Raw genomic sequence first — 22,622 nt, 5'->3', positions numbered from 1 at the left:
TGAAGATCCACTTTTGTCATATAACATTGTTCTGTCACGGACATTAAGACTGATCGAATTGATTCCATGCGGAATTTTTATTTGGAAACAAACTGATTTAGAGGTTTCAAATTTAGCACTGGTCTGAAAGAGCCTTCCTTCTTTGTTACTAGGAATAAATTCGAGTAGAACCCTTTGTAACACTCCTTTAAGAGAAATGATGTAATGCCATTGTTGCTTTGTAGATAGTCAACTATGGTGACAAGGGCTCGTAGTTTGGTGGGATTTTTTGGAGTGGACGAGTGATTGAATGTGTGAGGAGGTAAGTTTTCAAACGGAATTCTGTACCCCTCGTTGATGATAGAATTTTCAATTGTCTTAAATGTGTGTTCGCCAAACTGGAGAGAACTCTTGTTTTCCATTTTGTCTTGGTTGATTGGACTAATATGGTCTGGTTTTCTTGGAACCTGTACTTGATGTGATAAGTGATAAGCGGAATTCCTAAAGAAGCAAAAGCTGCAACCTTGGGAGCTCCATTGTCTACTGTATGGCCTACTGCATGATTTTTGCCTGGGCCTTTTACCCGACGGTAAGAAGGTGCTTCTCGTAACCTCCATTATGATTTGTTTGAGGTCAGGTCCAAAAAGCATATCGACTGTATCTAAGATTGAGTAATTTAGTTTTGGATGCTGTGTCTCCTGTCCAATGGCATAGCCATAGTGCCCTTCTGGCTTCTATTGTGTCAATGCTGGTTTTGGCTGCTAGCTTTATCATATCCATAGCTGCATCAAATATTAAAAAGCAAAGGCTCCTCTTACAACTCCTCTGGTGATGTAGGGTGTTTAAGTAACTCCTGCCACCAAAATCTTGTGCCAAGCCTGCGGATGCCACCATGGGTCGGAGGATTGCTGTGGCATGTGTTAACCCCCTACTCGAAAACACCTCAGTTTTCTTATCCATTGGTTTCTTGAAGGCAGTCTCCTCTGTGGGTAGCGTAGTATTTTTGGAGAGTCTGGCAATCGCTAAATCTACTCTGGGAACCCTATCTCAAATTTTCTGCGGTTCCCCGGGAATAGGGTAGGTGCTAAGGAAATGCTGCGTTAGTGTGTGTCTGTGATTTGACTTTGTCCATCTGTTCTCTATGATCTGCGACACTGCCTTAAAAATGGGGAAAGTTCTTGATTTTTTGGGTTGAACTCTCAAGACTCGGTCAGCTTTTGATGTAGCTGCTGTCTTGTCCTTGATTTCGAGAGTGGCCAGCATTTCCCGAAGTAAACATTTGCCTATGTCAGGACCTGCAATGGAGTGGTAATGATGCTCATTATCGGAGTCATCTAAGGAATTTTCACTGGCAGATAGTTCACCGGGTTCTGGGTCACTATCTTGATTGCTGATGTCACTTGAGTTAGAGGAATCTGTATCAAAATGTAGTTTCCTCTTTTTACTCTGGGCTGGTGTTTTCTTAATGGATGATTGAATTGTGGATTTGATCCAGCCAAATAATTCCTATAGCGGAGGTGTTTTGCTGATGTGGAAGGATTTTGCTCCTGTGTCTCAACCTGGGGGCTATCTTCTATATCCTGAGATAGGATTGGATGTGATGATAGAACTGGTGGCTCTCTCAGTCCAGGCATTTACCTTGTTCCGCACATCTTGCATTTTTTAAACTGGCTATGGGACCTTTTGTTTGTGGCCTTTTTGGTCCTAGCTGTTGTAGTGGTACTATTCATATCCTTTCTGAGGTCCTCTAGAGCAGTGTCTGTCTCCATTGTCCTGGTAGTACCTATCTGTGTGACAGAAAAGTACAAAAAAAACAAAACAAAAAAAGTAGCCTTTAGTGATCGTGCATTATACCCTCCTTTAGCTGCAAGGCATAAGCAGTCACAGTACCCCTTATTGGGCCTGATGGCGTAGTATATATCAGCCTTTAATATATAAATATATATATATATATATATATATATATATATAAAATCGAAGAACTCTATTTCTTAATTTTTGATATTTTATTTCTATCTTTATGCACTATAGAACTTTTGATGATTTTGTATTATGGTATATATTTTTACACTTTGTTTTTTCGGTAGCCACCATACTAATATTTTTTAATGCGTGCTATTATGCATGCAGGGTATTTATATACTACACTTAATATGTTTAGTTATATATACAATGGAGTGATTAGTTCAACACATGTAATTATTTATTGATTAGTATCACACGGTGTGAGGAGTAATGATGGACACCATATGTGGGGGTGGCGAGACCATTAACTATTGATACATACATTTTGTAATAACATAAAAATATAAAAACAAAGTGGCAATAGATGGTGGACCCCCTTACGCGTAATGCTGTGGAACAGCGGCACATAAAATTACTTTGATCGGAAATTGAATATATAAGGAAATAATTATTTTACCTGGTAAATAATGATTTTTTCCATATACTGACATTTATGGAGGAAGTATATCGATGTGTAAGATCAGTAGATGTATCCCGAGGGCCAAATTTTAAACACCTTCTCAACTTTCAGCAATAACGTAACACAAGCAACCGAGTTGTTAATGTAGGGTATACTATCATATGGGAATGTTACAAGGTTGCTACAAAGTAGATAGTGTTACATGTTGCTTTGGTTTTAACTTTATTTGTTAATATGTTACAAGATGACAAGTTTTTAAGTATATATATATATGGGGATGTTTTTAAATCTTATGGATTATTTAGTACTACTAATGTGGGTTTGTTTGAATAGGTCACTGACTAAGTGACGAGGCATGTACGTCACTTTAGCTGCGTTTCCCGCCAGTAAGTGTATTTAAGACAATTTCACTGTATCATACTCTGAGAAACATGTAGTCCATAATTTCACAATAAGTGTTTTTAAAATTATTTTTTAAGTCCTGTGAGTGCTGATCCTCTCTTTCGTAAATATATATATATATATATATATATATATATATATATATATATATATAATTATATTATATATGGGGGCTGCTTTTTTATGCAGTAACCTAGGATTCACTGCTATCTTTAAATCACCGCAATACCTGGATGTCTTAGAGCTTGTATAAGGCTCTGTAAGTCAAGCGGTGTAGTTGCTTGTCTCCTCTCCGTTCCGGAGCGTTACCTGCGCCTTACTGAGAATTGGAATGGCACCTGCACTACGTGTGTAATGCGCTACGGATTGAACCCGGAAGTGCGGCTATGCCTAGTTACAGCAGGAGACTAAAAGACCGGATCGGATGCGGTCCTGACAGCCCAACAGTACCGATTTCTGTGAGATGGTATTTGTTGGTAGACTGCCTCTTGTCTCACCTTGCCTTTAGTCTGGTGACTGATTAGGGCTGGTGGTACCTCCACTCTGCTGAGTTTCAGTGGTGGCAGTGCTTGCTTTCACAATGAGTTGCTCTAGCAAGAAGTATTCCAGGATCCTCTGAATAAAAAACCTGGAAACGAAAAGTAAGAAAAAAAGGAAAAGAAAGAAAGAAAAAAAAAAAAATGTATACTGTCCTGACCTCCAGCAGGACAGAAGAAAAAACTGAGGGGAACAGGAGGAGAATGAGTGTTATATGAGGAGGTGGAGCCAAAAAGTTTCTTCTTCTTCTGTCCTGCCTCCGGAGGTGGATACTTAACCCCATAGCGTCTGCACCAGGAATCCCCAAGCTTTTGGACCCGTGAGCAACATTCAGAAGTAAAAAGGAGTTGGGGAGCAACACTAGCGAGAAAAATGTTCCTGGGGTGCCAAATATGGGTTGTGATTGGCCATTAAGTAGCTCCTATGTGGATTGTCAACATACATTGAGGCTCTGTTTGGCAATACACCTGGTTTTTATGCAACCAAAACTTGCCTCCAAGCCATGAATTCAAAAATAAGCACCTTCTTTGAGGTCACTGGGGGCAACATCCAAGGGGTTGGAGAGCAACATGTTGCTCATGAGCTACTGGTTGGGGATCACTGGTCTGCACTGACAGGAAGGACCGGTCTAGAGAAATGGCAACTGTTGATTGGTTGCTTTGGGTTCTTGGACCAATATTTGGGAACAGAGATTCAAGAAACCCAAAAGCTTAAACAGCCACAACCTTTTTCTCTATACCTCCAACCCTGCCTTGTTATCTCTTTTCTCCAAGCAATTCTCCAGATACTTTGAAATAGCTTAAACAACCAGGGGAAATATACACGTGCACATTTAAATCACAAATGCCAGTCAAAGAACATTAACAATCCTACAATGCATTTCTATACCCACCGTTAGGAAGCAGCAGTCTAGCTATCCCCTGCATCAGGGTGAAATGCCCTGCCTGGTGACAGCGGAACAGGACACGGAGGAGTGATGGAGCAGCCTCTTCCCAGTTATTAAGCTGGCAATTTAGAGATAATATGGTGATCTCATGGGAAAGGTGCAACAGCAGCTGTAGGTTTGAGAACAGGCATTAAAGGCAGGAATTATATAGAATACTCCATTCTGAGTTTAAAAGTAAATATGCATTAATCTTTGCTGGACCAGTTTTTTCATAACAACAAAATATTTCTTTTAACTCCCTTTTAAGTCTCAGTGACAAAGTATTTCTTATAGTAAAGGAATATCTATGTAAAGAAGCCTGGGCTACCTGTTTAGGGCCAGTATTGACCGTGGTCTGTGGAATCTCTGAAGCAGACAGTTGCTGTAAGGCATCTGTGTATTGTCCCGGGCTATTTACTCCACACACGCTCTTCCATAGACGGCTAAGCTTAGCCATGAAGGATTCCCCATTACTATTGCCTGTTTGTTCATGGAAACATGGGCTGCTTTGTGTTTTCCAATCTACCGGCATCTTCTCCTCCAAATGAGTGTACAGCAGCTCACTAGTACAGAACAGCAGTCTCTGCCCCTGAGAAAGAGACAGTATGAAGGAAAGTACACTTCTGCTAAGCATTCAAAGAAGGCAAGGGGAGTAACTGAGATGAAGCAAGCAGTACAGCAGCACTCAAAAAAAGTAAATTAGACATACAGAAACGGATTCATGTTCCAACTATTTAATTGTAGAGATGTTGCAAGCTTAATGTAAATAGTCAGGGATGCAATAGCTACATAGGCCACTCAAATCTGATCTGGTCTAACTTGGATTTTTTTTTACCAGTAGACTGTGATGCTGTCGCAGTGCTTCTTGGGCAGCTACAAAGTTCTTTGCAGTGACCAGTTCCTGGGCGCAGCGGATGGCAAATGAAGCAGCGAGGTCCTTTTCTCCTGCAACTAATGCAAGTTCGGCAGCAGTGCTCAGAGACAGCAAATCCCCTTTTTTAGCCAGCACCTTGGCAGCATCATAGGGAGAGGAAGACCCTAAATAACTGGAACAAAAAATTATCAGTGTTTTAAAAACAAAATAAAATAATTGTACATTTCTACTACCCAGATCCTCTTGCCCATGCCATTACAAGACGGTGAATGAACTGTAAAAGGAGTCGCTACAAGTGATCTCTCTCTTGGAAATGCTGCTGGTAGTGTTTCCCTGAGCGACACTTGAACTTGTTCATCATTAAATAGTTATAAAAATAGGGCAATACTCTGCTGAACAGCCAATAGCTTCAGACCACCCTCTAATTTCATTGATTTACCTGTGTGGTCCCAGACATAAAAGGTCAAGTTCATTTTTAGCATGTTAAAAGGGACATAGATTCATGAGAGGTGGGGGTTATTCTTCCACTGTTCAGAGCACTGGTAAGGCCCCATCTAGAATATGCCGTACAGTTTTGGTCTTCAAACGGCACATTATTGTATTAGAGAGGGTACAGAGAAGGGCAACTAAGCTGATAAAAGGTATGGGAAATCTTAGCTATGAGGAAAGACTGGCCACATTGGGGATGTTCACGCTGGAGAAGAGGCGCTTAAGGGGTGATATGATGACTATGTATAAATATATAAGGGGATCATATAATAACCTCTCTAATGCTTTATTTACCAGTGGGTCCTTCCAGCTGAAAGCAGGTTATTCATTCCAATTTCGATCAGGACAGTTACAACGTTTCAAGCCAAACAATGGCCCTTTATCAAACAATGGCCCTTTATCAACCTTGATAAAGGGCCATTGTTTGGCTTGAAACGTTGTAACTGTCCTGATCACAAAGCCAAAAAATAGCAAAATAAAGGCTTATTAAATAAATATTCCTGATGGTGCTGTCTGCTACAATGTGTTTGGATATTTAAAGTCGGTTGGAGTGGACACCGAATGACGTGCACCTGATTACCAATGGGAAATTGGAGTTCCTGGTGAGTGCTGGCTTAATTGCATTTTTCTAATTCTTAGCAATTTTCAGTTGGTCTTCACTTGTTACAGTTTTTGAGTTATTCGTCTTTTTTTCTCCCCGCTATCACAAGGGGGTCACTGGTCACTGTTCTGTGAGGCTATAATTTTATTCTTACGGTTATTCAGGTCTCTTATATTCCAGTCTCTCCTTTACACCACTGCCTGGTAATTTGGACCCTAGCAACCAGACAGCTGCTTAAAGCTGGCTATAGAAGCAAAGATCTGATCGTACGAATCTAGGATTCGTACGATTTTCGAACCGTGTGTGGAGAGTCCCGACATTTTTCGTCCGGCGGAGATCGGTCGTTTGGTCGATCGGACAGGTTAGAAAATTTCTGTCGGCTGCTGATAATATCTCTGCGTGTATTGCCGATCGTACGATTTTCAGTGGGAGACTGTCATTAGCTTTGGTTGGACATAGATATCGTACGATTGCTGTCAGGGGCAGAACATGGCTGATCTGTTCTTTAACTAATCTGACTGGTTAGACTTTGATCTGAATGGTTAGTGGCGGGTCGGGAGTTGGGAAAGTCCGATCGTACGATGATTCGTACGATCGGATCTATGGCCAGCTTAAATTCCATACTGGAAAGCAGCTGAACAAAAAGCTCAAAAACCACAAAAAGCTCAAAAACCACAATTAATAAAAAATGAAGACTAACTACAAACTGTTTCATGATATTAGTCTCTAGATCATACTCACAGTTGATTTTCCATTAACTAGACCTGCCTGCAATGATATCCCACACTTACCACTTAGCAGCCATGGAATAGTGCCCATCTTGCTCTAGAACTGCAGCCCAGCCAGTGTACAGCTGCCGCAGGACCGGATCATCAGGGAGGAGCCGAGCCTTTGCAACTGCAATGGCTTCTCTGAAATATAAACCCCAATATAGCGAGACAGTGAACACCTTGCAAATTAATCAGATAAAGCTGACAATTAGCTTTTAATAAGGTTACATTTCTTTAACTTGTGTCTTAACCTGAGTTACAATGTTGTTCCATAATGGAAGCTGAAGAGCATGGCTGGTTATGCCTAGATGATCACATCCTCAGGGTATGAAGTATGATCCATCATAAGCGTTATAAGGCAAAGGTCTAGTCAACTTGATGGCCAGTGACAGCAATAAATATATATATATATATATATATATATATATATATATATTATATATATATATATATATATATATATATATATATATATATATATATATATATATATATATATACTGCCCCAGGTAACAACTATTCATGCAGTGTTTTCTAATGCTGAACTCCAGCTCTCAGCGCTGCTGAGTCAGCATGCTGACTTTTCCGGTCACTAGTATACAGACCTGTAGAGGTGGTTTCCCTTGAGCAGTTCCACAGCTTCATACACTTTATTAATGGACAGCAGGTGGGAAGCAGCTTTCACATACTGTTCCTGAAAGCACAGCTGTTTCACAAAGGCTTCAACCACCCATAGCCATACGTTGTATCCAGCTAAAGAGGGAGAAAATGGGACATATTTACATAGCGGCATCAGACTTTACCTATTTATCTACTCAACAACTGCAAATCCCCAAATATACTCCAACCAGGACTGCCACTGGGAGGGGGGGGGGGGCAGTTCTTTTGGATCTAGGGCAGAGTTGGGCAAGCATATGGAGACCCATCATTCCTGACCCTGCAGCCACCAGTAATTTGTTGAACTGCTTTGTAGCACCTTGTCCTCTGTCGTTTGTGTATCCTCATTCACTCACCCATGGGCGACAGCGCCACCAACTGGTCAGTCAGTTCACCCCTCTCTGCAGCCAGTTGCAAAGTCCCCTTAAGATCCCCTTTCCAAAGCATGATCTGATGCTGAAGTTCAGGGTGCCCATTCTCGAGATGAGCCTGACCTACAAACCAAATGGGAGCAATAAGGAAACAGGAAGTAAAGAGAAACATCGCAAGCAGCCATATTGTAGTCTTGTGACATTATATTTTTATGAACACCTGCCACTTCTTATTTTATAACAGGCGGCACTTTAATCTTTATAAATTGTACCTCTGCTGGTTCCTATGTTCATAGTAATTGGAACAGTTAACAAGTCCAGGGCTGTCCACAGCACTTTACCCTTTTGCTTTTATACAAGTAATAATGAGGGGCAGGGGGAAGATATAAAAGTTTAACAAACCCTCCTCTTCCATAAGCCGATACAGGGATGCACGGTCACTGTATAATCCCAGGTGCGTTGCGTCCTCTGAGTGAGAATCAGATCTCTCTTTCAAATCTGAGAATGAAGCAAGAGTAGTTCATGGGTTTAGTTTCATGTAATGGACAACGTGGATGTACACGTTCCAAAAATAAATCAAGCACATGCTAGGGTTCAGGATTGCTTTGGCTTCTTTCAGGTCACGTGGCACACCAATATGATTTAAATATTCACTCTACAACCCAAATTCCGTGGCCACTCCACCTCCTTTCCAAACTCAATACCCTCTCTGCCTCTGCCATGCTCCTTCCTTGAACTCTGTTTACTCTGCTCCTCCTCCCCTCTTCTTTCTCAATCTTTGTACCCATTCAATAAATTGGTGCATATTGCTAATAGAACATGAAAAACCAGTATTAGTCACTGTATTGTTTCCGGCAGTCTCTCAGTGTGAGGAGGGTGGTGGTGATTCCCATTCACATTGAATGGCACATGATTTTGAGTGTTTTCTTCCCTCCCTTGCACCTACAAAACACTTGGGTGTCTAAACCCTAAACTGTGTCTCAAAGAATAGTGCGTTCTGTTGGCAGCATCAATGACCAGAGTATATTGTTACTGATCTGTTTTCAAACAGATAATAGGATGCCACGGAGTTCTTAAATGTATAGTGCCAAATACTAGAAATGGAAATATACTTATTACCCTTAGCACAGAGAGCAGTCGCCAACTTAACACAGTCTCTGTGTTGCTCTTCTTTGGATCGGTGATCTTTGCTGGTGCTGATGGGAAGCAACGACCGACTCTTCTTCTTCCTCTGTAAATCTGCAACAGCATATACTGGTAATACAGGGGAGTGACAAATCAGGCCTTGATGTACAGTCAAGGATGTGGATTTTGGGATAAGGCAACCTGAGCCAGTCTTTGCCACTTTGCTCACCATTCAACCATAAGTCCAACATATTTTAAAAACAGCTATGCACCATGTTTCATGACCCACCCTAAACAGCATGGGGGCCCATTTTTGCATCCCACATAGATTAAGAATCCCTGCTATATCTATAGTTTTAAAAAAGCACATCACATGTTGCTATTAATCAAATTGTAACCATTCATTTAAAATAATCATGCTGCACACAAGCAATGTATAAACATTAGGGAAGATAAAAGCAATATTAAAAAAACAGTGAGTAGAGGATGGAATCAGTACCTGCTCGTTCTTTGGCCTGGTCCTTCCTAATGGGTCCAGCCTTAGAAAATGAAATGGGACTGTGCTTATCTGGAGCAGGAACTGGAGAAGTGACCAACTGAGACGAACGTTCTACATCTGCTGGAAGCATAATATTAAGTTACAGCTCATCAAAACCCTAATATATATCTTGTTTGGAATAGATGCAGTGCTATACTTCTAACTATGAACCATTAATTATTTCATCTAAATTGGTATGAGAGGGTTTTCATCTGTCCCATTGCTTATAAAAGGCATATGATTCTTCCACCCGGAAATCTGCCGGTTTGGAAATAGGGCAGTTTAGAAATTTCATCTGCCAGTGTATCATGTCAGCCAGTTCATGGTATATCAGAGATGAGGAAAAGATGGCTCAGGCCTTCTTCAGTTCCTGCTTTTCCGATTGATCTTGCCTTGCACGAACAATAGTACAGCGTACTTGGTTGGTCCATGTATGGTCACCTTTACCGCACAATGTCTGTGCTATCAATCCATTAAATTAAAGTGGACAGATTCAATACACCAATAAAAATGCAACAATCCAAAGTAGGGAAGAAGCACAAAAATTCAGCTAGGCAATGCCTTTAGCACATTTATTTGCAGAAGTATTGAACGCACAAGCTTTTAGGGTCCAACCCCTTCCTCAGGTGCAACCTGAGGAAAATTTTATATAAATTTTTATATAAGCTTCATCATCATAAGCTTCATCATAATGAAATAAGAGATTCTCTAAGTATAGGGAATTAAAAATTCTGAACCGTTTCTAAAATATCCAAGTTACTCTTCACTCCTTCCAGCATCTTTTTCTCTACAGTCTGTCTTCTTGTAGGAGTTGGGAGTCTGATTTTGACAGCTGACTCCAATATATCTTTTGGCTAGAAAATGTATTAAAATCACCAGAAATCCTGTTTCTCTACATTAATTTGTTATATTTTGTTTGTGCTGAAGTCAGTTATTTGAATGCGCTCTAATACATCTGCTAGGAAAGGAAGTCCCCATAATATATTTATTAGATCGAACGGTCAAAGAAAATCTGACTCTCAACTCATGCAAGAAGATAGAATGAAAAGAAACACATGCTGAGAGAGGGATAGTGAAGATAAACTTGATTATTTCAGTATGACGAAGCTTATATTAAATTAAAATTTACGCAATAGTTCCCCTTTAAGCACAATTGAATGCTCTGCTTCATTTCAAATCAGCTACACTTATATGACTTCTATGGCAAAGCATATGCTGTCCATATCTGAATCCTACCTTCATGTAAGTCTTTGTCAGTTGCCACTGGCTCAGGAGTCCCATGCTCTTGATCGGATGTCCCATTCTGTGTTAGAGGGCTCTCCTCTTCTCCCTTCAGTAACTCCCCCCCTGTCTCCTCTTTGGGTGTGTCTAACTTTTTCTTCTTCTTGGCTTTTGGTTTTGATTGAAGGCCACGCTTTTTTTCAAAATCAATGGCTTTTTTCCCTAGAAGTTCCAGAAAACAGTGAGCTTAAAATAGATTTTTGTACTTGCCGTTAAATCCTTTTAACGGGGATTTGCAGATTAAAAACATAAGTTATCAAAAAGTAAAATCTGTATTTACACCTGAAAATAATAGTGTAGAGACATCACTCTAAACGATGTCTAAAAAAAAACAAGTAATGAAGAGGGGTTGTATGCTACCAATGGCACACCCACTGATTGTAAACAATGTTTGTTACACACACGTTTGGGCCGATGTGGTTTAAATGCTGTATTAAAAAAACAGATAGAAATTAAGCTGTATTATAAGTGAAAGGAAGGGGACCTAAAAGTTTAATTACACACTCCCAGAACTTTTTACTAAACAGTACAATTGTCTACCGTGGCTTTGCAATAGGAGTGAGCCTGCATAACTGAGAAATACAACATGCAGTAGGAAAAAATAGATTTTTCTCTTGCATAGATTGGGGGACACAGGCACCATGGGGACGTCCCAAAGCTACCCATGAGGGTGGGACTATCCTTCAGTGTTCGGGGAGAACCACCCGTAGCTGAGGCGAGTGTATGAACCTTGTAAAACTTGGAAATGGTATGTATACCTTTGTGGCCGCAGAATAAGTCTGAAGAGCATGTACAACATCCAGGGTATGTAGCTTTTGTTCCTGTGGTGTCTTTGGATCTGGACAGAAGGATGGAACAACTATGTCCTGGTTTAGGTCAAAGTCCGATACAACCTTTGTAAGGAAATCCGGTGTTGGTCTCAACACCACCTTGTCTCTATAGAAAACCATACACAGGGGTTTGCAGGACAAGGCTGCTAGTTCTGAAACTCGTCTGGCAGATGTCATTGCTAGTTGGAACACCACCTTGACTGTGAGTGTTGGTAGCAAAATAGATTGCAAGGGCTCAGATGGATTCTCCTGTAGTACTGAGAGTACCAGGTTGAAATCCCAGGAAGGGATGGGATGGCGATACGGGGGGCCAATCTCAAGGCTCCCTGAAGGAAGGTTTCAGTGCCAGCTGCTGCTGGAAGAAGATGGATACGGTTGAAACCTGAACTTTGATTGAACTAAGTGCCAATCCCTTGTTTAATCCTTCCTGAAGGAATCATAGTTGATTTCCCTCATCCCAGATCTGGGGATTCCTATTGTTGGTCTCACAGCAGGCTATGAATGTTTTCCGCACCCTGTGGTAGATACAGGCCTAGACTGGCTTCCTAGCTCTTAACATGGTAGGTAAAGCCTTTTCTCTGTCGTCTTAGGGGGACACAGGGACCGATGGGGTTAAGCTCCATCCTCCAGGAGGCAGGACACTTGATAATTAATTAAGGGGCGTGGCCTACTTGGCTTAACCCCGCACACTGTGCTCAGCAATCAGTTTTTCAAGTGTCCTGCTACCAGGAGGATGGACTTCCCTAGAGTGGGAAATATTCTACGGTCAGATTCGCTGACACCCGGGGTGAAACCTGGAGCAGGGCTGCCTGCATCCTCAAGGTTAACCCCCATCATGGATAAATTCACCGGGGTCACTTACTAGCGTAATAGCTATAACGACCACCCAGACAGTGCCTGCGTCCATTGGGTCGACAGAGGGTCTGGCCGCAGTGAATATACAGTAGGTGATTGGTTTCTACAATGGCCATTATGCTATTGTTGCTCCGTTTATCACAGGGGTCACTCACCCCCCCCCTCCTTCCCATTCCTTATCCGCACCTAGCAGCTGCCCTTCTAACAGCTTCACTTGTCTGCTTCACTAAGGGAGGATATATATATATCTCTCTATCCTCTAGTTGTTCCCCATAGGCAAGCTAAGCAGCATACCTTACTGGAGGAGTTCCAACAGAGGCTCCGTGTATGGCGCATGTTAGGAGGAGGGCTGAGGCTGACTGGCATCGCGGCGTTTTGGCGCTTAGCGCCATTTTGGATCCGGTCCGCAGTGGAACGCAAATGCGTTCCAGCGGCCATTTTGGTTCCACTAACGCTGCGGAGCACGCTACCAGGAGCGCGCACACACACTCCAGAGTGCTAGCAAGTGCAGGGAAGTGGAAACAGAACCATATTGGCCTGTTGTTATATCTGCTGAAGCACAGATATCTGCTGTTACAGTAGCTGCTACTTGTTTCAGCCCTGCACACTGTCTCACCTCTCAGGTGATTCCATGGCAGAAGGTAGGCCAGTGGGTCTATTTACCAGGGCGGGGGGGAGAGCACCCACCACAGCACAGGTAACCTATTTTACTTGTACAAAATGTCAGACAAAAATTGCAGGGGGTCAGAGTGAACCGCTGTGCAGACCTTGTTCAATGGGACAAGCTAATTCAGCAGCTTCAGGGGACAACCTTGTTCCAACTGGGGCACAAGAAGAGAACACTGAGTCAGGAACTCCCCCACACCAGCCAGGGCCCAGCCGGGCGCAAGATATGGCGGCCCCTCTCTGGGCAGTTCAGCTTTCACAATCCCTAGCATCTCTACAAGGGCTTCCAGCCATTGCAGATAATTTAGGAAAGGCTTTGGCTAAGTTCAGTCATAGACCAAGCACAAAACGCAAACGCTCTGATGATTCCAAAGGCAATACCCTAGCGGATGCATCCCCAGACGAGTCGTCTGTAGAACAGCTTTCTTCCCAGTCAGAAGGCGAAATTCCACCCTCAGATGTGTCCTCGGGGGAGGAAGAGGAGAATCAAGAAGGTGACAGAGACCGTGATTCCCAACATGATGTGGATAAAATCATTAAAGGGGTGATCGAAATTCTCAATATTTCACAAGCACCAAAACAAACTGAAACATCTAGACTATTCAAGAGACAACATAAATCCACAATAGTATTTCCATCACACGAGCAGTTGATGAATATGATACAAGATGAATGGAACAATCCAGAATGAAAGTTTCAAGCTACAAGAAAGTTCTCAAAGACCTACCCCTTTTCCAAAGAACTAGTGGAGAAGTGGACAAATCCACCAGTAGTGGATGCTCCAGTATCCAGACTGTCAAAATCCACCACTCTGCCAGTAACTGACGCGGCTGCTTTTAAAGATTCCTCAGACAGACGGCTGGAAGGGTTCTTAAGAGCAATCTACTCGTCTTCTGGTTCGACCCTGAGGCCCAGCTTAGCATCAGCCTGGGTGTCCAGAGCTATTCAAGCATGGGCGGAATCACTGGTCAAGGACATCCAAGAAGGAGTACCCAGAACTGACCTATTGTCTTCTGCACAAACTATTGCAGAGGCAGCAGCCTATCTCAGTGACACTACCCTTGATACCTCACAGATCACAGCTAGAACATCAGCCCTGTCCATAGCGGCACGCAGAACATTATGGCTTAAAAACTGGTCAGCTGACCTGAGTTTCAAGAAATCACTAACTTCGCTGCCATTCAAGGGCCAACGGTTGTTTGGAGAGGAACTTGAGAAAATAATTTCACAAGCAACAGGAGGGAAAAGCACCTTTCTCCCTCAGGCGAAGAATAGATCCACAGGAACAGCTAGACGTGGAAAAATTTTTCGTGGCCAAAGCGGACGTTACTCATGTAAAAGCAGTCCACCGCAACGTTCACACTTTCGGAGCAAAACCAATGATAAGGGCCATCCTCCATGGAAGGCCAACAAAACCTTCAACAAACCCACAGGAGACAAGTCTGCCTCAGCATGACGGGGCATTCCTTCCGGAATCGCTAGAACAAATAGGGGGCAAACTACTACGATTCCGGGAGGTGTGGATCCATCACTCTTCAGATGCATGGGTCAACGAAATAGTCACAGAAGGCTATCACCTCGACTTCACAAAATTACCCCCCAGGAAATTCCTTATGTCCCAAGAAGGCTCAAGCCTTTCTACAGTGCATTACCAAGCTGGAAAACACTGGGGTAATTATACCAGTGCCACAGCCGGAGAGATTCTTATGGTTTTACTCCAATCTGTTTATAGTACCGAAGAAGGACGGGTCCTTCAGGCCGGTCTTAGATCTCAAACAGCTGAACAAGTTTATTCGGTCCATTCGCTTCAAGATGGAAACACTTCGTTCAGTGATACGAGGAATGGAGCACGGACAGCTCATGATGTCGTTAGACATCCAGGATGCATACCTCCATGTTCCGATTTGGGCCCCTCACCAGAAATATCTAAGATTCGCCTTTGCGAACCAACACTTTCAGTTTGCGGCACTTCCGTTTGGACTGTCCTCAGCGCCCAGGGTGTTCACCAAACTCATGGCGGTATCGGCAGCAACCTTACGCCTACAAGGAATATCGGTGACACCATACCTGGACGACCTTCTTCTGAAAGCCAGATCAGAAGAGAAGGCCAAGGAGGATCTAATCAAGGCAATTCGACTTTTGCGGAGCTTCGGCTGGACCATCAATTGGTCAAAGTCCAAATTACAGCCCAGCTACCAGATGATATTCCTAGGCCTGGAATTCAACACAATGACACAAATAGTATGTCTTCCACTAGAAAAACAATACAAGATCAGAGATCAAGTACAATCACTGCTCTCACACCAGAGGCCGACAGTCCACATGGCGATGAAAGTACTGGGACTGATGGTGTCGACCATCGAGGCGGTACCGTTTGCACAGATTCACCTACGAGCCTTACAAGAGAACATACTCTCAGCTTGGAAAGGAGGTCTCTTGTCTCGAGTAATACGTCTCTCTCAGGCAACAAGGGAGAGTCTCCAGTGGTGGTTGATCACGGACAATTTGACCAACGGCCAATCCTGGGCGACTCCAAATTGGAATGTCATCTCCACAGACGCCAGCCTAAAAGGCTGGGGGGCCACATGGAACAACCTATCCGCACAAGGTCAATGGTCTCTCGAGGAATCCAAACTACCCATCAACATCCTAGAGTTAAGGGCTGTAAAGCAAGCGCTACTACATTGGTCTCACCGTCTTCACCAAAGACCAGTTCGCATACAAAGCGACAACGTCACCACAGTGGCGTGCATAAATCGTCAGGGAGGAACACGCAGCAAAGCAGCACTGAAGGAAGCACAATTGATATTGGGATGGGCGGAGACCAACCAAGTCCGATTGTCGGCCATTCACATTCCAGGTGTGTCCAACACAAAAGCAGATTTCCTCAGCCGCAATCAGGTACAACCGGGCGAGTGGAAACTTCATCCGGAAGCCTTCATGATGCTAGTGAATCTCTGGGGCCAACCGCAAATAGATCTGATGGATCTATGAAAAATGGTGAAAGGTTCACACGTTCTTTGCTTGATCCCGAGACTCACTAGCGGCAGGGGTAGACGCCATGACTCAACCCTGGTCATTCAACCTGGCGTACATCTTCCCTCCGCTTCCGATGCTACCTCGAGTCATCAAGAAGATCAGACAATCGGATATCACCGTAATCGTGATAGCTCCCTATTGGCCTCGAAGAACATGGTTCTCCGATCTACAAGAACTGTCGATAGACCAACCGATCCGGCTTCAGTGCAGACCAGACCTGCTCAACCAGGGCCCAGTAACACACCACAATCCCGGACTGTTCGCTTTGATGGGATGGCTGTTGAGGCATCCATCTGGCGAAGAAAGGGGATAACTGAAGAAGTTATATCAACAATGCTAAGAGCACGGAAACCTACTTCTTCCAAGTCCTATCACAGGGTGTGGTTTTCCTATTTCACTTGGTGTAAAGAACTCGGATTGACTTTTCGGGAACTCAACATTCCTAGGATACTTTCCTTCCTACAGCGAGGCCTACAACTTGGCCTCAAACTCAGTTCACTGAAAGTACAGATATCGGCATTGTCTATTCTGTTCCAACACCGGCTAGCAACAGATGATACCATACGAACCTTTTTGCAAGGAGTGACACATGTAAGTCCTCCATTTCATCCGCCTGTTGCAGGTTGGGATCTCAATCTGGTGCTAGAGGCCTTGCTTGATCCACCGTTTGAACCAATGCATTCAATTTCTGATACCTGGCTCACGTACAAGACTGTATTTTTAGTGGCAATTTCGTCTACCAGAAGGGTGTCTGAACTGAGTGCTCTATCCTGTGATCCGTCATTTCTGGTCTTCCACAAGGACAAGGCAGTTTTACGAACAGTTCCTTCATTTCTACCCAAGGTAGTATCATCCTTCCACATTAATCAGGAAATTATAGTCCCATCATTGTGTCCAGATCCCAAGAATGAGAAAGAACGACGTCTCCACAATCTAGACGTTGTCAGAGCACTTCGGTGGTACCTTGAACGGTCAAAGCCCTTTAGGAAATCTCAAACACTATTTGTTCTTCCAGTTGGTCCTCGTAAGGGTCTTCCAGCTTCCAAGACAACGATTGCCAGGTGGATCAAACTAACCATCAGACAAGCTTACCTGTCTAAAAGAAGGACACCACCACAGGGTGTCAAAGCTCATTCCACAAGAGCAATGGGAGCCTCATCGGCATGGCGCAATGCCGCTTCCTTGGATCAGATCTGCAGAGCGGCTACCTGGTCCTCCGCTCATACTTTTACTAAATTCTACAGACTCGACACAACATCTTCAGCTGAGGCCGCTTTCGGTCGCAAGGTGTTGCAGTCTGTTCTACACTAATTACGTTCATTGGCTCGTCCCACCCTGCTGTTCTGGGACTGCTTTGTTAAGTCCCCATCGGTCCCTGTGTCCCCCTAAGACGACAGAGAAAATTGGATTTTTTGATACTCACCGTTAAATCCATTTCTCTGTAGTCGAAAGGGGGACACAGGGCTTCCCGCCCTCGGACGAGCCGTTGATCAGATGGTCGTGTCCAGGATAGTCCCTGGCTTTCATTCTGTCATAGTTATTAATGTTCAGTTACACATATAGTTAAATTTGGAACAAACTGATTGTTGAGCACAGTGTGCGGGGTTAAGCCAAGTAGGCCACGCCCCTTAATTATCAAGTGTCCTGCCTCCTGGAGGATGGAGCTTAACCCCATCGGTCCCTGTGTCCCCCTTTCGACTACAGAGAAATGGATTTAACGGTGAGTATCAAAAAATCCAATTATGGGGAATGCCTGAGTTGGTCAGTATCAGGGCTTCAAGAGCCATGCCGTTAAACCCAGCCGAGGTGAACCTGGGGTGGACTATTGGGCCCTGAGACAGGAGGTCCCTCCAGTCTGGGAATTGGAACTGTGCATCTGCTGCTAGCGTGACCAGGTCCGTAAACCATGGACAGCAAGGCCAGTATGGGGCTACCAGGATGGTTGTTAACCCTTCTGCTCTTATCTTTTTGATGACTCTGGGTAGAAGTGCTAGCGGCGGGAAGGTGTACACCAAGTGGAACTGCCGCAGTACCACCAGTGCGTCCACTGAGAAGGCTAGCAGGTCTCTGCTTCTCGCTATGAATTTTTCTAGGTTGCGGTTGTACATGGACGCCACCAGATCTACTTGTGGAGTTCCACACCTTGCTGTAATCCTGTGGAAGACCTCTGGATGAAGACTCCACTCGCCTAGGTCTACTCTTTCCCTGCTGAGGTAGTCTGCCCTCCAAGTGTCCACCACTGGAATGTGGACTATGGAGATGGCTGGTATGATTGTTTCCACCCATAGAAGGATTCGTTCTGCCTCTGCAAGTGCCGCTTGACTCCTTGTGCCTCCCTGGTGGTTGATGTAGGCCACCGCCATCACATTGTCTGACTGGATTCGAACTGGGTGACCCCTCAGGTCCTTTGCCTCTAGATGTGTTGTACCCTGTCTAGAGTCTCTGGGATCCTGGCTAGGTTTTGGAGACCTGCCAGTGACAGAATTAGCGCACGCACCAATTCAGAGTCAGGGCTCGGTTGAGTGGCCCTGGCAGATGCAGAGGTGGATGGTAGGGCTGCAGCAGTTTTACAAGATCCACACACGGGGTCAGGAGAAGCGCTAGAAAATTTTGACTTACAAGAAATGCATGCCCAATATGAGACAATTGCTGTGTTGCGTGTGGTAGCCTGTGCCTTAGGAAGGGGCTGATCTTCTCACCTGATCTGATATGATGGTACAGGTGTAGGTTTGGAAGTGTGGATGTATAAGAAGTGACCCCTAGGTTTATATCCCCTAGAGAGGGGATGTAGAAGTGCCAGAGAAAGAGGAGTAGCTACTCCCTTTGTGTCTCAAGTAGAACGATATCGGGAATCTATCCGAGGATGAGAGAGAAAGATTTGACAATAATGTCAGGGGTGTCTTAAGGTTCTCAATAACACAATGGTTAACTGTAAAGGGAATGAGGATGCCCTATAAGGAAGGATGGTGATTGATGAGACGGTTCAGTGTAAGGATTGGAGAGACGTGTCCAAAATGGCCGCCGGGAGGACTTGCTTCATAATCAGTGCCAGCCATCACCCAGGGTGATGGAGGGAAGCTCTCCAGGCTAATAGGACACTTGGGAGTGGGAGAATCCTGGCTGAAGGGGCACTGGAAAAAGAACTCAGACCCTTTACTGTGGCCATGGCACCAGAGTGTACCACTGCTTCAGCCACTCAGTGTCCATCCTCCTTCTGAGGACACAAAGAAAACGGAGGATTTTGGAAGTAGGCAGGGGATGAAGCCCAGAGCAGGAGGACCTTTAGTGTCCTTTATCCAAGCAACAGGATCTTCATCCCCAGGGTGTCTTCCCCCAATCTAGGCAAGAGAGAAGGTAGCAGCATCACACAATGTATTTATGTATAAATATTTTCTGTCAGAGATCAAGAACATGAATGATTATGCTACTAGCCCTTTAACCACTCTGCAGGTAGATAAGCCGGTGCATTAGGGGTTACACTGAATTTAATGCAACTGACCTTTGGGGGGCCTGCTATGTTCCTGTTTCGATATAGACCAATTATGAAGGCAAAAATCATCAGCTCCTGTCCACACCTGGTCTGGATCCACAGGAGACCACTGAACAGACAGCAGCCTCCCTTTGTGCCCACGATAGTTACTGAGCGGCTCTTCTTGCAGAACATCCCATACCTGAAAGGAAAGAGATGTTTGTGGCTAAGCTGAAGGAAACAATTGCCATGACAGATGATGCACATAAAAGTACAGAGCAGTACAAATACACAGTCCTTTGATAAGGCTTTCCACATATGAAGCAGGATAATGAAACAGATTGTATTCCTAACCATAGTCTTGTTTACCTGCAAGTTTGATATTTGCCTAGTACCTGTGGTTGGTGCTTAGGTCCGACAACTTAATGCAGATAGATAGATGATAGATAGATAAATAGACAGATAGATGATAGTCAGATAGATCGATAGGACAGCAGCAAATATATAAAGATAGATAAATAAATAGACAAATAGATAGGACAGCAGGAAAGATAGATAGATAGATAAATGGGAACCCCACAAAGCCTGTTGCAGGGAGAAAAGTGATTGGTCTGGCTTGTGGTGAGCTAGGTCAGAGATACAACTGGGCTGCAAGACTATGAAATGAAGCCTAGTTCATAGCATCTCTAGAAAAATAAAGTGAATGACAACCCAAGTTATAAATACTTATAATATCTAACTGCATTAACAAACAATAAACTTTGCTCTCCTTTAATTTTGTTGGCATTTAAAGATTAAATATGCATCCAGACTAGACTTTGGGTTTTTTTTTAAAAAAAAAAAAGCATTTTCTGGTTACCTGAGCAGTTCCATCGTAACTGGCAGACACTAGTCTGGCATCGTGGTGAGAGCTCCATGACAGGCTTGTGATCTTTGCAGTGTGCCCAAGAAGGGTACGGAAAGGCTCAGTGATGGTGATTGGGGAATCTGAGGGATTCTCTGCAGTCAAACAGCAAAATAGTTATAATAGTAAACCCTTTCGCACAAAAAAATTCCACCAAAACTTTTATCTGCCCTATGAGAAGGCAACACCCCTCAGCTAAGTCTGGCCACAGCCATTCTTATCAATACACAAGGCCCTTCTGTAGAGTTATAACCATCTTGCAAAAAGCTATAAAGGATATATTCTAACAAATAAAGTGATGTGATATTTACTTAAGGGCTTTAGCACACGGGCAGATTCGACGAGATTTAGTCGCTTGGCAACTAATCGCCCTTTCTTCGGGGCGACAATCTCCCCGAACTGCCTTCTCCCTGCCTTCCACCTGCTAAAATGAAAAATCACCTGCTGCAATGCACTCGCGGCACTTCGATTTCCGAAGTTGCCCGAAGTTTCCTCGAGAGGAAATCAAAGCCAGGTGGCTAAAAATCTCCCCGAATCTGCCCATATGCTAAAGCTCTAAGAGGTGTCCAACAGAATGGCTGAACAAAGGAAAGACACAACTAACGAAATAGCAGGAACAGCCCACTAAAGGTGGCCATACCTGGGCCGATTAAAGCTGCCGACAGACCGTGTCGGCAGCTTATTGGCCCGTGTATGGGGCCCCCCGATTGAGATCTGGCCGAAAGTCGGCCAGATCTTGATCGGATGGGACGAAAAATCCTGTCGGATTGTTGCCACATCTATTCGTTGATGCGGTCCCGTGATCCGACCGCCCATTACTATTCGTTAGGATCTGATCGTTGGGCCCTAGGGCCCACCATCGGATCAGCCCAATATTGCCCACCTCAAGGTGGGCATATTGGGCAGAGATGTGCTCGTTTGGCGACATCGCCAAACGAGCGGATCTCTCCGTGTATGGCCACCTTTAGTCTGCCCATAGCCTGTACAGAGAAATACCACTAATTTATATCACAATAGGTATTCCCCTGCACAAGCTAAAATAACATTTTAGACTGCAGCCTAGTCCCAGATGGAGCTGTAAAAGTAAAGGCAGAGAAAACAGCTCCTCTGCTCAAAGTTAGTCTTTTGTGTCCATATCCAGGCATCAGCTTAGTTGTGTGTCTGCACCCAGAGCCACTACACTGGCCCAGGTGCAAACACATGGAGCAAATTTCCACTCCAAAATGCATAAATCCTTTCCATGTGTCTGCACCAGGCTAATGCATTGGCTTATATGCATGTCTAAAATCAGCCCTGTGTGGAAATAGTCTACTGTTGCCTTGAACAGACTGCACAGTTTACCCAGAGGACTATTTTGATGCCAAATACTTACCGAGGGGCCCCTTCAGATTGTGCACATAGATGGTAGCATTGTTAGATCCAGATGCCAGTAGGAAGCTCAAATCGGGGTCTTGGCTATGACCGTGATGCCACCGCACGGCATTCACTAGCTTGTGATGCTGTTGAATGGTACACATGAGCTGCAGACATGGCATGCGGAAGACCTCAATGGTTCTGTTCAGATATCACAGGGTTAAATTATATCACAAGAAAAGACCAAGAGGAGGCACATAAGGAAAATGGAACAGGCACAGCAGAAGCTAGACATTACAGTATGGGCAATGGCACACCTAGTGGTTATCTGTCACACTGACTGAAAAAATGGGACCTGGGGAAACCATAGGGTATATTTATCAAAGAATGAAGTTAGATATCTACACAGTCCTCTAGAGTGAAATTAGAGATGACCACAGTCCTCTAGAGTGAAATTCCGCCACTCTCTATTCATTTCTATGGGATTCTGAAAAGTGTATTTATCAAAGGATGACATTTCACTTTAACCCAT

At 43.9% G+C, this 22,622-nt stretch overlaps 1 protein-coding gene across 6 annotated transcripts in view; it reads right to left on the bottom strand.

Annotated features, from left to right (window-relative positions):
* Nucleotides 1–22,622, bottom strand: part of LOC108710817 (gem-associated protein 5-like) — a 55,371-nt gene that overhangs the window by 7,786 nt on the left and 24,963 nt on the right. For 3 of the 6 annotated variants that reach the window (XM_041586055.1, XM_041586056.1, XM_041586052.1), the window contains exons 14-26: nt 22,110–22,291; nt 20,693–20,832; nt 19,864–20,035; nt 10,930–11,136; nt 9,655–9,774; nt 9,150–9,269; nt 8,433–8,528; nt 8,016–8,153; nt 7,608–7,755; nt 7,024–7,143; nt 5,104–5,314; nt 4,597–4,857; nt 4,236–4,398 (exon numbers count right to left, since the gene is read on the bottom strand). In XM_041586055.1, coding sequence (XP_041441989.1) covers nt 4,236–4,398; nt 4,597–4,857; nt 5,104–5,314; nt 7,024–7,143; nt 7,608–7,755; nt 8,016–8,153; nt 8,433–8,528; nt 9,150–9,269; nt 9,655–9,774; nt 10,930–11,136; nt 19,864–20,035; nt 20,693–20,832; nt 22,110–22,291 — 2,078 coding nt within the window. Of the gene's footprint in view, nt 1–1,631; nt 1,767–2,986; nt 3,435–4,235; nt 4,399–4,596; nt 4,858–5,103; nt 5,315–7,023; nt 7,144–7,607; nt 7,756–8,015; nt 8,154–8,432; nt 8,529–9,149; nt 9,270–9,654; nt 9,775–10,929; nt 11,137–19,863; nt 20,036–20,692; nt 20,833–22,109; nt 22,292–22,622 lie in introns of those variants that run through there. The other 3 variants (XR_005966227.1, XM_041586057.1, XM_041586054.1) reach the window with 3 other exon arrangements.

This window comes from Xenopus laevis, chromosome 3L (assembly GCF_017654675.1).
Source record: "Xenopus laevis strain J_2021 chromosome 3L, Xenopus_laevis_v10.1, whole genome shotgun sequence".
NCBI lineage: Eukaryota > Metazoa > Chordata > Amphibia > Anura > Pipidae > Xenopus > Xenopus laevis.
The sequence above is the reverse complement of the archived record's forward strand: the minus strand, read 5'-3'. Positions and strand labels throughout refer to the sequence as shown.